General features: G+C 43.2%; 1 protein-coding gene across 3 annotated transcripts in view; it reads left to right on the top strand.

Annotated features, from left to right (window-relative positions):
- The window catches only part of SMCHD1 (structural maintenance of chromosomes flexible hinge domain containing 1), a 202,347-nt gene that overhangs the window by 154,910 nt on the left and 33,326 nt on the right, over positions 1-14,111 (top strand). For all 3 annotated transcript variants that reach the window (XR_012901535.1, XM_075920926.1, XM_075920925.1), the window contains exon 43: positions 10,552-10,661. Coding sequence is in view for 2 of the 3 variants with exons in the window: in XM_075920926.1 (XP_075777041.1) it covers positions 10,552-10,661 (110 nt within the window). In the remaining variant the exon portion in view is untranslated. The remainder of the gene's footprint in view (positions 1-10,551; positions 10,662-14,111) is intronic.

The raw sequence follows: 14,111 nt of genomic DNA on the forward strand, positions 1-14,111 counted from the left end.
TCTGCATAAATATCCTGGAGCTTTGAGCAGTTTCAAATACTTGTCATCACTTTCTCCCTCTAAAACTGTCTAAATTCTAAGAATAGTGGTAGAGATGTAGCCGTGTTAGTCTGGGGTAGCTGAAGCAAAATGCAGGACAATGTAGCACTTTAAAGACTAACAAGATAGTTTATTAGATGATGAGCTTTCGTGGGCCAGACCCACTTCCTCAGATCAAATAATGGAAGAAAACAGTCACAACCATATATACCAAAGGATACAATTTAAAAAAAATGAACACACATGAAAAGGACAAATCACATTACAGAACAGAAGGGGGATGGGGGGGGGGAAGGAAGGTGAATGCCAGTGAGTTAATGATATTAGAGGTGGGGAAGGGGAAATGTCTGTGAGTTAATAGTATTAGAGGTGATAATTGGGGAAGCTATCTTTGTAATGTGTAAGATAGTTGGGGTCTTTATTAAGTCCGGTGTGGAGGGTGTCGAATTTTAGCATGAATGCCAGTTCAGAGGATTCCCTTTCAAGTGCAGATTTGAATGTCTTCTGAAGTAGGATGCAGGTTAGCAGGTCATTAAGACTGTGTCCTTTCTGGTTAAAGTGGCAAGAAACTGTTTTCTCTTTGTGATCTTGTCTGATATCTGTTTTGTGGGCATTAATCCTTTGGCAAAGTGTCTGAGATGTTTGTCCAATGTACATAACAGACGGACACTTTCGGCACATGATAGCATAGATTATATTTCTGGATGCGCAGGAATATGTGTTCTTGATCTTATAACTCACTTGGTTAGGTCCAATAATGGTATCAGCAGAATGAATATGTGGACAAAGCTGGCAAGACATTCAAATCTGCATCCTTCCTCCCTGGAAACCAGAATGCCACTGCAGACCACCTCAGCTGGAACGTCTCACAGACTAATGAATGGGAAGTAAACACACACATACTGCAAACTATTTCATTAATGGGGATTCCCATCAATAGACCTCTTATGGTGCTTCAGCCCCCCTCCCGCCCCCCGCTCTAACCCAATACCCTCCCTTTCCCCCAGAGCCAGGCATTCCCAGCCTCACCCCTCCCCCAGAGCCAGGCACCCCATCACTATCCTCTAACCCAATCCCCCTTCCCTCCCTCAGAGCCCAGCACCCGCAGCCACCTCTTCTCCCCCCTGCCCCAACCCCCAGAGCTAAGCATAGTCAGCCCCTGTTTTAACCCAGTACCTGGGTCCCGGAGCCACCACCACTACCAAGCGCTTCTCTCTCCAAGCACTGGGGGTGGTGTTCAGAATGGCCGGCTGTGAGAGCAGTCCAGGTGCGCAACTCAGAACTACCAAGAGCCTAATTTCTTTAAGCAAAGAGCCACATGTGGCTCTAGAGCCACGGGTTGGCCACCCCTGAACTAACCCATTCAGAAGGACTCCTAAGCTCTTTGTCTCCACCGTGCGATGATCTCAGGGAAACAGCATCTCCAAGCAGAGATTGTTTAAATGGATAGCCAACTGCATGTGCTTGTGCTTCAAACAAGTCCAGACTCCTGTCTTCATCAGAGTGCATTCTACATGTTCCATCTCCATGTTTATGACCTTCCTACGCAATGTTCCCTTTGTGAACATATGCAAGGCATCCACATGGGAATCAAATCTCACATTTGAACAGCACTATGTCCTCTAACAGTACACTGCAGCTGACGGTAGAATGGGCAGAGCTGTTTTGTCTGCAGCCTTCCAGCCTGATCTGAAGCCCCTACCGTCCTAGAGTACACTGCTTAAAGTTACCTGAGTGGAGCACGCACAGGGACATCTCTGGAAGGAGAAGAGGAGGTTACTCACCTATGCAGTAACTGATGTTCTTTAAGATGAGTGTCTCTTGGGTGCTCCACTACCCACCCTCTTCCTCTCTACTTTGGATATTATACTTGTCCGCTGTAGAGAAGGAAATGAGGAGCTGGGACCACAAACGTGCTCTTTATACTCTTGACAGCTTGTCAGGCAGGCAAAGCGCGCACACAGCCTGGGGAAATGACACTGCTGAGAGAAAATCTAGGGTCAAAGGCACTGGGATGCACCCTGACCTCAGTGGAGCACCCACAGGGATGTTCATCTTGAAGAATGTCAGTGTCTGCATAGGTAAGTAACCTCCTCTTCTCATACCTGACCCAGATGTCTGTCACATCACAAACCTTTCCCTTCCCTCCTCACCTACTGACACAAGATGCAGAACTCTTCTATCACTTCAACATTACGGCCTTTTATTTCAAGGCATGACTAATCCAAGGTTGACAGAACTCAAAAGATGCTGCTCCAAGGAGGTCCAAGACTTTCTATTTAACAACTAACATCTCTTCACATAAAAAACATATGCACGAAAGTGGAAAAAATTCTCCATTTGGTGCCGAGACAAGCAAATCACTCTACAATTGACCTTCTTACATACTATTCTTGATTACATATTGTCGTTAAATAAATCTGTCGTCTTAAGTAACTCAAAGTGTACTTATCTGTCGCCACCACCTGTCATGCTCAGGTGAATGGACTCAGTGTCTTCACCCATCCACTCACTAAGATTTTCTCAAGGGTATTGAAATCACTTATCCCATATTAAAGGACCCAATCTTTTTCTGCATCTACTGTTTACAGACCTTTTGAACTGCTAGCAGCCTGCTTGTTACTACACTTATCCATGAAGGCTGCCTTTTTCACATCAGCATAAAGGGTGGGAGAACTGGCTGCTCTAATGGCACACTCACCTTACACCATGTTCCTAAAGGACAAAGTAATCCTACAACCACACACTAAATTCATACCCAAGATTACCTCTCTCTTCCATCTCAATAAATCTGTTTATTCTCCTGTATTCTTTCCTAAGCCACTTGTTGTCAAGAGGGAGGCTTTCCTTCACACACTAGACATCTGCAGAGCTCTATGTAGTGAGAATAAAAACATACAGAAAATCATCCAGGTTATTCATATCTACAATAGGCCAAACCATTTCCAGACAGACTTTCTAAATCAGGGGTGGGGAACCATTTTTGGGTCGGGGGCCACTGACACATGGTAAAACTAGTCAGGGGCCATACACAAGTGAAAAGCAAAAAACAAAAACCCTCACTGACATGGCCTCTGACTGAAACAGAAAGACACTCACCACATTCCCCACACACAACAGAACCTGGGGGCGGAGCCCAGGCTAGTATATTTTGTATGTTCCAGCCCCATAGTGGAGTAGCGGAGGGGCTTGAGCTCCAGTGTAGGCTCCCCAGTGCTGGGGGGGTGTAGCCTGCTGAGATACATTTTTCCTATCCTAACCTTTTTTATATATATTTTTAATAGTATGCTAGTAATGCAAGAAGCCTACAGGATCAAACTTGTCTTGTATGATCCAGCTTTAACAGAAGTAGGGTGATAGGGTTAAGATTTATTCTTCTTATTTCCCTTGTTATTTTTCCAAGATATGTATTGTGTAAAGATTATGAAAGGCCTTTTGCAGTTAGTCTAATTTTGAGACCATTACTCAGTTTGGCCAGAACAAACATCGGCAGAATGTACAAACGCCAACAAACTGAATCTGCTCACGCCAACAGACTGAGGTGCCCAGATTTCCTTTACCTAACCGCAATGCTTCCCGTTCTTTTCTCTGTTCTGGAAATCAGTCCAAGAAGATGTCATGTCTTTTTGTATGCGTATTCATAGACACCCTTCTCTTTCCTCCCTCCCCCTTTCCCCCCCCCCCCCCCCCCCCCATCGCAATATCTCTTCCAATCAGTTATAGGTACCTACACAAATCTTAGTGCACCGGGCCCAGTTTTGGTTAAGGGGTTGGACATCTGGAACATTTTGGCGCCAAAAAGGGAATATAGGCCCAGGGATTAAGGAAGGAAGGCTGCTGCGGCTGTCGCTGCTAGAGCTTGCTTCAGAGTTTATACTCTCTTCTCTCAAGGTCAGAAACCAAGTTTTATCTTCTTTCTCTCTTTATATTTTTGTCTTGCTTAATTTATTCTGTGTCTTGCTTCTAAGTATCTCATACTCCACCTGCACCGAGGTCCATCAGGTGAAGGGAGGCTGGGTGCTCCACTACCACCTTCCTCCCCTCTACTGTGGAGTTTGACTTGATCCTCTGGGGTAGAGATGGAACTAAGGAGGTTTGGCTGAGCCCCCAGAGTAGCCTCCTGGAGAGGCATGAGACAGCTGCTGCACATGCGTGGCCAATCAGGGCACTGTTACTAAGTCTCCAACTAGAAGTGCAGGGGGCCAAAACACCTAAAGTGTAGCACCCACATGGACAACCATTTCTCAGTTACTACACAATGTGAGTAACCTTCTCTTCTTTGAGTGCTTACTCATGTCCTTTCAACATAGGTGTATGTGCTCATCACATGCACTGGTGCCACAAGATTTTCCTTCAGCAGTATCTGTTGGGGACCAGATCTACTGCCCCCTGAAGTGGTGTGCATATGCTGCACTATATAAGGCGCTCCCTGGACCTCTGCTTCCCTCAGCTCCTTCTTGCTGTCAGTGACAGTGCTCCAACTTTAGCTATAGCTTTAGTTAATCCAATAAGGCTATCCAATAAGTTTCTGGACTGCATTGGAGACAACTTTCTGTTTCAGAAGGTTGAAAAAGCTACCAGAGGAGAAGCTGTTCTGGATTTGGTTTTAACAAATAGGGAGGAACTAGTTGAGAACTTGAAAGTGGAAGACAGTATAGGGGACAGTGATCATGAAATAATAGAGTTCATGATCTTAAGGAAAGGTAGAAGGGAGACCAGCACAATTGAGGTAATGGATTTCAGGAAGGCAGATTTTGATAAGCTCAGAGAACTTGTAGGTAAGGTCCCATAGGAAGCAAGACTGAAGGGAAAAACAACTGAGGAGAGTTGGAAGTATTTCAAAGGGACGTTGTTAAGGGCCCAAAAGCAAACAATTCCGCTGTGTAGGAAAGATAGAAAATATGGCAAAAGACCAGCTTGGCTTAACAAGGAGATCTTGCATGATCTCAAAATAAAAAAGGAGTCATATAAAAAATGGAAACTAGGACAACTAACAAAGGATGAATATAGGCAAGCAACACGGGAATGCAGGGGCAAGATTAGAAAGGCAAAGGCACAAAATGAGATCAAACTAGCTACAGGCATAAAGGGAAACAAGAAGACCTTTTATAAATACATTAAAAGCAAGAGGAAGACCAAGGACAGGGTAGGCCCACTGCTTAGTGAGGAGGGAGAAGCAGTAACAGGAAACTTGGAAATGGCGGAGATGCTTAATGACTTCTTTGTTTCGGTCTTCACCGAGAAGTCTGGAGGTGTGCCTAACGTAGTGAATACAAGCAGAGAGAGGGTAAGTTTAGAAGATAGGATATACAAAGAACAAGTTAAAAATCACTTAGGAAAGTTAGATGTCATCAAGTCACCAGGTCCTGATGAAATGCATCCCAGGATACTCAAGGAGCTGATAGAGGAGGTATCTGAGCCTTTATCTATGATCTTTGAAAAATCATGGCAGACAGGGGAGATTCCAGAAGACTGGAAAAGGGCAAATATTGTGCCCATCTATAAAAAGGGGAATAAGAACAACCCAGGAAACTACAGACCGGTCAGTTTAACGTCTGTCCCAGAGAAGATAATAGAGCAGGTAATTAAGGAAATCATATGCAAACACTTGGAAGGTAATAAAGTGATAGGGAATAGCCAGCATGGGTTTGTGAAGAACAAGTCATGCCAAACTAAGCTGATAGCTTTCTTTGATAGGATAACGAGCCTTGTGGATAAGGGAGAAGCGGTGGATGTCATATACCTAGACTTTAGTAAGGCATTTGATACGGTCTCGCATGATATTCTTATTGATAAACTAGGCAAATATAACTTAGATAGGGCCACGATAAGGTGGGTGCATAATTGGCTGGATAACCGTAGTCAGAGAGTTGTTGTTAACGGTTCTAAATCCTGCTGGAAAGGGATAAGAAGTGGAGTTCCGCAAGGGTCTGTTTTGGGACCCGTACTGTTCAATATCTTCATCAATGATGTAGATATTGGGATAGAGAGTACTCTTTTTAAGTTTGCAGATGATACCAAACTGGGTGGGGTTGCAACTTCTTTGGAGGATAGGGACATAATTCAAAATGACCTTAGCAAGTTAGAGAAATGGTCAGAGGTAAACAGGATGAGGTTTAATAAAGAGAAATGCAAAGTGCTCCACTTAGGAAGGAACAATCAGTTCCATACATACAAGATGGGAAGCGACTGTCTAGGAAGGAGCATGGCGGAAAGAGATCTAGGGGTCATAGTGGACCACAAGTTGAATGAGTCAACAGTGTGATGCGGTTGCAAAAAAAGCAAATATGATTCTAGGTTGTATCAACAGGTGTGTTGTAAGCAAAACTCGTGAAGTCATTCTGCCGCTCTACTCTGCACTAGTTAGGCCTCAGCTGGAGTACTGTGTCCAGTTCTGGGCGCCACATTTCAAGAAAGATGTGGAGAAATTGGAAAGAGTACAGAGAAGAGTGACAAGAATGATTAAAGGTTTAGAGAACATGACCTATGAAGCCAGGTTTCATGAACTGGGCTTGTTTAGTTTGGAAAAAAGAAGATTAAGGGGGGACATGATAGCGGTTTTCAAATATCTAAAAGGGTGTCACAAGGAGGAAGGAGAAAATTTGTTCCTCTTGGTTTCTGAGGACAGGACAAGGAGTAATGGGCTTAAAGTGCAGCAGGGGAGGTTTAGATTGGACATTAGGAAAAAATTCCTAACTGTCAGGGTGGTCAAATATTGGAATAAATTGCCAAGGGAGGTGGTGGAACCTCCCTCTCTGGAGCTATTTAAGAACAGGTTAGATAGACATCTGTCAGGGATGGTGTAGACAGAGCTTGGTCCTCTCGATGACCTCTCGAGGTCCCTTCCAGTCCTATTATTCTATGATTCTAATCTGTTCATTCAGATGTAAATATTTTCCCTGTAGATTAGGTAAGTGTAAATAGTTAAATTAGCAGTTTGTTAGTGCCCTGTAGGGACTTAGCCTGGGGAAGGGACATGCCCCCTCCCCATTCTCCCCTTGGCTTTAAAGCTTTGGTGTTTAACACACAGGCCACTAGGGGCTATTTGGTAAGTTGAGTGTTGATAGTTGGCTTGAGCAAAAAAAACCACAAAAATCATTGCATTCCAAAAAAAAATGTTAAATAAAAAAACAAAAAATTTCCAGAATTAAAAAAAAAATTCAGAAGATCTTTCTGAGTTCTAAAGCCACTTTCTGTTAATTTGACTCATCTGCTGGATGGAAACTTCCATCAGTTCACAGAATAGCTTACATATGCCACTTAAGCCGGAAATCATCATGAATCATTGTAAGCTGCAGCTGGTATTTCCAGGTACTAGTATTTCATTGGTATTTATCATCATACCCTTTCTGAAAGTAATTCTGAGTTCTCTGTGTGAAATTATTTGTTTTTGTACAAAGCAGCTGAGTTTTGAAACTTGCTACTCTTCTCCTAGAATTCATTTCAACCATCAGTTTAAATGCAGGTTCATCATGGGCACGCAATTAGGTTCAAATGTTGGCTGTTCAGTGGCCAGAAATGTTGTCCAGTAAATATAGTAGTGTATATAAATATTTCTTCTCAAAGTGGTTTTTTGGTTTTGGTTGAGGGGTGGATATTTTTTTTGGTTGGTTGGTTTTGTTTTGTCTTTGATGGCTGGTTATGGCCATTCTACACAACAAAATCCAGCTTACAAAGCACACATTTGAATAAAAATTTTAAAAATCTTTTAAGTGTAACACTTCAAGAGATATTGAATTTTAAAAATTAGGGTACTTTTTTGGCCTTCCAACAATATTGCATTCTGCTTTGTGCCGAAACTGAATAATATGAATTCATTTTTCTATAATTGCATCTGTGGATCCGTTGGTTATTAGAAAGCATAATTCTAAAGCAGGTGAAAGCACTAGTACTGAGTCGAGTCAATGCAGAAAACAGCAAATCATGGGCAGAAACTACAGCAAAGAGGAAAAAAAAAGATCGGAAGGACATCAAATGTAAATTTCAAGAGAAATGGATATGCCATCACTGAGGTGAATGAAAAGCCAATGAGTTTTTCGTATAACAATTCTGGCAAAAATAAGACTGACAAAATTGTCTCCAATTATTTGGATTTGGTTTTAGCAAAATTGACTTCTGTTACAACTAAGGTGCGCCAACTATGATGGGAAAAAATTCTAGATTTGTCTGTCTTCTGAAAGAGCACCTGCAATCTAATAAAATGAACAACAAATTGCTTTCCTGCAATTTGCATCAAGAAGCTCCTTGTGCTCAGATGTCCGCAACAGATACTTTGAAAGACTTGATGGATATTGTGATCAAAATTGTGAATTTCATTTGCAGCAGTGCTCTGAACCATCACCAATTTGTGGAATTTTTGAAAGAAATCAAATCTGAGCACTGTGAAATCATCTGTTTTGATAATGTGCAATGGCTGAGTTGTGGAAAGGTGCTTGAGCAGTTCCTTGCACTGCTTATTCCAATCAGAGACATGCTTGTCAAGAAAGGAAAGCTGGACAATTTTTCCGCTATTGAAGATAAGCAGTGGCAATTTGATTTGCAGTTCCTGACTGATATTACCTATCATTTGAATGAACTCAATCTGAAACTTCAGGGAGAAAGGGGGAGCTGATGTGTGATCTAGCCCAACACATTCACAAGTTCACTTCAAAGCTACAGCTATTCATCATTCAAATGAAGGTAGGAGAATTCATGGTCCCAAATTTGCAGAAAATTGCTGAAGATATTGAATTTGAGCATGATGACCTTGATTGTCAGTGAGATGATTTGAAAACCCGGTAATGGAATTCAGCTGGCATTTTGCAGATTTTTAAAAGCTTCATGTTGGCATTTCCATTCATGGAAAAACCAATTTCAGTTCAACATTACTAATTCTCAAGACCTTGTCAATTTGCTTGGTCTGGACAAACGTTTGTTTGAAGAAGATATGCTCACATTTCAAAGCCAGCCTCATCAATCAAAAAATGATTCGTGTTTGACAATATGGATGCACTTTTGCAACAGAATCATTTTGCTGTTTTGAAAATTCTAGTTGCCAATTTTTTTTTCCATGTTTGGTTCAACATGGCTTTGTGAAGTGTCATTTTCTGTCATGACCAGTTTTCCTTCTAAGCTGCGTGGGGCTGATTAATCCCCTATGAAACTGCTATCATGTAGTATCGGTCATGGTTACCGGATGAAAATTTGGAGGCCACGTTGAGATGTGCTGTCAGTGAAAAGTTTTTGCCTGATTTCATAGGTTTAGCAGTGAAACTTGTCAAGTATCCCATTGATTGAATTTCTGCAAAATGTGATGATTTCTGTTGATTAAAACCAATGTTGAAGTGCTGTTGACATTAAAAGACCAGAATTGGTATGTTCAGAGAGTCTCACACAATTATTGACATTTTCAGAATAATATGACTTTAGTGGCTACTGCTTCAAAACTAGTTGGATACCACAGCTTTAAAGCCTGTGCTGCGTTCCGCAGGCCTGTTCCAGTCAGTGATCTGCATGCTGACTGTCTCTGTTGTCTGTGAGAAACCCATATCCAGATGAATGAGGAAAGGTATCTCCATGCCTTTGACATCAAGAGGGCACTCATTTTCTATCTGGAGAGAACGAAGCCCTTCCGTAAATGCATGCAGCTCTTTTGTGGCTTATGCTGATCGGATGAAGGGTCTTACAGGATCTTCAGAGCATCTCTAGGTGGATCGCCTCCTGCATTCACATGTGTTATGAGTTGACAGGTACTCGGCTGCCCCTATTTGGTGAGGGCTCATTCCACCAGGGCCCAAGTTTCTTCGTCTGCCTTCCTACCCAGTGTTCCAATTCACGACGTTTGCCATGCAGCAACGTAATCTGCAGTGCACACATTAACATCTCTTTATGCCATCATCCAACATGCTAGGAACGACATAGCATTCAGTAGAAAGTGTTGCGGTCTGTATGTCCTTGAAATGCCTACCCAACTTCACAGATACTGGTTGCAGTCACATACGTTGAATGGACATGAGCAAGCACTCAAAAGACAGTTAACTGTTTCCATGAATGATGTTCTTTGAGATGTTGCTCAAGTCCATTCAACTTTCCACCCTCCTTCCCCTATGTTAGAGGTCCAGCAAGAAGGAACTGAAGAAGGAAGGGCCCATGGAGTGCCCTATATAGTGTGGCCTTTGTGCATCACTCCACGGGGTGCTGGACCAGGTCACCTGTGGATACTATTCAGGCAAAGACTTCAGGCAGTGGAGCATGTGGCGAGCACCCACACCTATGGTAAATGGACATGAGCAACACATCTCGAAGAATACCAGTTACAGAAATGAGTAACTGTCTTTCATATATCCCTAAGAATTTGGGTTTCCTCGGAATATATGTATTTTGCATTTTAATTAATGTTGGAAACTTCCAGCTTCTGGTATTGAAGTGTTTATATATAAATCAAATATAGTTGTCTGTTTTTTTTATTAGCAAGTCAAACAATGGCAGAATAAAATCAAACATAATTTGTCTCTTTTTTTTTTTTTTAACCAGGACTTTACCTCACTTACGAAATGGAAGAAATCATTTCAGACCTATTGGAAACCCTGTATTTGCGAGAGATTTGTTAACATTTCCAGAGAATTTAGAACATTGTCAGATAGGTAAACATCACTAAAGAAATACTTAATTTATAAACAGAGAAGATGCAGAAACCATAACAAATGATAAAATTAACCTCTCTTAAAATCTTTACAAATGTTACCAAATGAATCACATAACTTATGTTGGAGAGAATGTTAATTATTTGTAAAAGACAAAATTTTTACAATGACCACTATTACTAATCTTCATTCTTGATAGTAATTCTCTTTTTGTTGTGTGTGTGTGTGTGTGTGTGTGTGTGTGTGTGTGTGTGTGTGTGTGTGTGTGTGTGTGTGTGTGATGAGTGATGTCATCATGTCACTTTGCATCCCACCTCTGCCTCCCTCCCTCCCCTTTCCCCTGTGCTTGGCTGCTGTATGGGGTCTGAGAAGGCCCCGAGTGACACACGCACACCCCCGGTGCTCTGTGGGAAGCCAAAGTTGTGCTGTCTTTCCTCTCCTTGACTCCCCAGTGCTTGCAGGGGGGAGGGAGAGGAAGCTGCATGGCACCTTTCCTCTTCCCCCTTCCCCTCCCCGGTTCTCCAAGGGGATGCTGAAGCCACACAGCGCCTTCCCCCTCTCCCAGTGCTCTGGGATGGGGGCCAGAACTAGGGTTGCCAGGTGTCCAGTATTGACCTGGACAGTCCAGTATTTTCACCTCCCTGTCCGGTTAAAAAAAATGCAGAAAATACCGGACACCTAAAATGTTTGGTATCACCTACAACACACTCAGCAACAGGGCCTAGAGACGGACCGACCCATTACCTGGTTCCGCTGGGAAGCTCCCTTCTGGCTCGACCAGGAAAACAAGATGGCCGCTGGCAAAAAGCCTAAAGACCTGAGCATGGGGAAGCAATGCTTTCCCTGAGTCTTAGTGCTCAACCTTTTCTCTTCCTATCCCTTGTTCTGACACTGCATGCACTTAGAGGGGCCATGCTGTTTTAATGCTGTTTTGGTTTGTTTGTTTATTTGCTTAATAACTCTTAGGAACTTTTTTTTTTTTTTTTTTTTCCCCTCAACAACTTTGGTCTTCCTCTCATTTCCTCCTTCCCCCCCCCCCCCCCCCCCCCCCCGAATTTTTTCCCCGGTGGGTGTGTTTTTTTTTTTTGTTTGTTTTTTGAGGGGAAGGGGGGTTTGGTATTTTTGCTTAAACCATATAGCAACCCTAGCCGGAACTGCATGGCTTTTCCCCCTCCCCCCTGCTCCGAGGGGAAGAGCCTGAGCTGCACAGCCTCTCCCCTCCCCTGAGCTCTGGTGGGAAGGAGGGGGTGAAGCTGTAAGCTGCATGGCTCCAGGAAGCACGTGACCTTTTTCCTCCCCCCCACCCGTGCTCGGGGGAAGCAGAAGCCACAAGCTGCAAGGCTTCTCCCTTCCCCCCCTTTTTCGGTGCTCTGGGGAGAGGGGAGGAAAGCTTAGCAGCCTCTCCACTTCTCCCCAGATTCCGGGGGGCCTCTCTCTCTCTCTCTGGTGATCCAGGGGGGCCTTGCCCTAGCCCCCCTCCTTGGCGGTTGTGGGGAGTTGAGCCAGGGCTGGTGGTGGAGATGGAAGGGGTTGGGGGGGGGAACAAGGGCAGGGAGGAAGAGCTGGGGCTGGAAATGGAGTGTTTAGCAGGCCCACTTGCTTTCTAATTTAGTTTAGCCCTTATTCGTGTGGTGTTGAGTTTCTTTCATTTGGAGGGGCTCTATTTTGTTCCCCCATTTTTCCTCTTCCTACTTCTTCTCTTAATGGTATGTCAGGATCACCAAGATTCAAGCATTGTCTCACTTACCCAAACGCTATTCTGCTCAGTGACAAACATTCTTGTTATATTAGCTGTCAGAGGTACATACACATCCCTTTAAAGTATAATTTCTGTACCGCTATTAAGAGTGGACTAGAATAAAGTTGATACATCAGATTCAGACTTTTCAAGATGGAGCACTGTATTCATCCTGTCTTTGATCCTGGTCAGGGATCCACTCTGTGCATCAGCCACCAGGTGAGCTTATTGCCCCATCTGTCTTAGCAGCACATTCACCCAGATCTTTGAGGGAGAAATCATCATAGGATACTGAAAAGGACTTCCAGTTCCTTCATAGACAGTCTATCTCAAAAAGATCTGTCTCCACTGAAAGTAGTTGTTTCTGAGCTGCCATCCCTGTGTTGGTACTATTGAGACTTCAGACTCCTTCTGTACTGATAGATCTCCAAGGCCCTGAGTTCATCTAATAATTACAGTTCCAAACATGCTTTGGTGTTTAAAAATACTTTTGTACCACCTAAGTGTGACCAGAGGAACAAGGAGAAATAGTCCTGATACTAGCAGGGCAGTAATAGACACTCATATTCAGTCTGGAGTACCTAGCCATATGACCACGTCAATACCACAAGAGGTTAAAGTGCTTCAGGCTTCACACTCTTTGAGGCATTCAGTGTTATTGGTACTGACAGTTCTACAAAGGACTCAATAATGCAGATCCTTCTTCTTTTTCCCTTATCTTACCTGCTACTGCAGGACTTTAGGTACTTGAAAGATCTACATGTCTCTGAGCCAGTATCTCCCCTTGTACTGAGTACCAAGCACAAGTCAGTACCAGGATTGTCATGGTCACCAGAATTACTAGTGTCTCTGATATCACTGGATTCTCCACCAGTTTTGGAGCAAGATGTAGGGCATCTTCGAGAACATTGTGAAGAATTTCTCATCTGATTTTCTATGTCTCTCAACAGTATTCCCCTTATCATTACAAAGGCTCCCTCCCTGATACAGGGGGAGAGACTGTTCATGAGAAGAGCATGCTCTCACTTCTCTGAAGTGTGAACGTCAATGGGTGACACCGGCAGTGCTTTATAGTTCCCCATGACTGGTCATAAGGAGACCCTGGGGACACTTATCAACAGCGTTGGAACAGGCAGTTCCCTTTCTCCAGACTCCTCAGTTTCAAGAGGAATCTTTTGCACCCACCACTATCACCTTGAGGCTGTGATGCCTTTTTCTCATTCCCTGGCCATGATTTCAAAGAATTGCAGGATAACACGAAGCAGATTGCAGGCTCATTGCAGATCCAACTAGAGGAGGTCCATGAATCTTTTGGACATTCTATAAATGTCATGTTCACTTTCTGGTCAGCCAGGACCACTTCCAATGTCAAGTACTCCCATTTCGACTTTGCTCCAATAGTATTTTCAAAGGTGCTGTCATTGGTCACAACCTACCTTCATCAAAAGCCAATAACAGTCTTTCCCTGCCTCCATGATTTACTGATCAATGTTTGGTTTATGACATTCTTTTCACCTTTAAGATAGCCTTAACCACTCAAGAAAGAGATCCGAGAGTCACTGTGGATAGTTCTCTGAGAAAAACTGCTCAATGTGCAACACCAGTCAAAAAGTAAACAGGATGTTAGGAATCATTTTTAAAAAAGGGATAGAGAATAAGAGAATATCTTATTGCCTCTATATAAATCCATGGTAAGCCCACATTTTGAATAC

Source organism: Pelodiscus sinensis, chromosome 2 (genome assembly GCF_049634645.1).
Source record: "Pelodiscus sinensis isolate JC-2024 chromosome 2, ASM4963464v1, whole genome shotgun sequence".
In the NCBI taxonomy this organism is placed as follows: Eukaryota; Metazoa; Chordata; order Testudines; family Trionychidae; genus Pelodiscus; species Pelodiscus sinensis.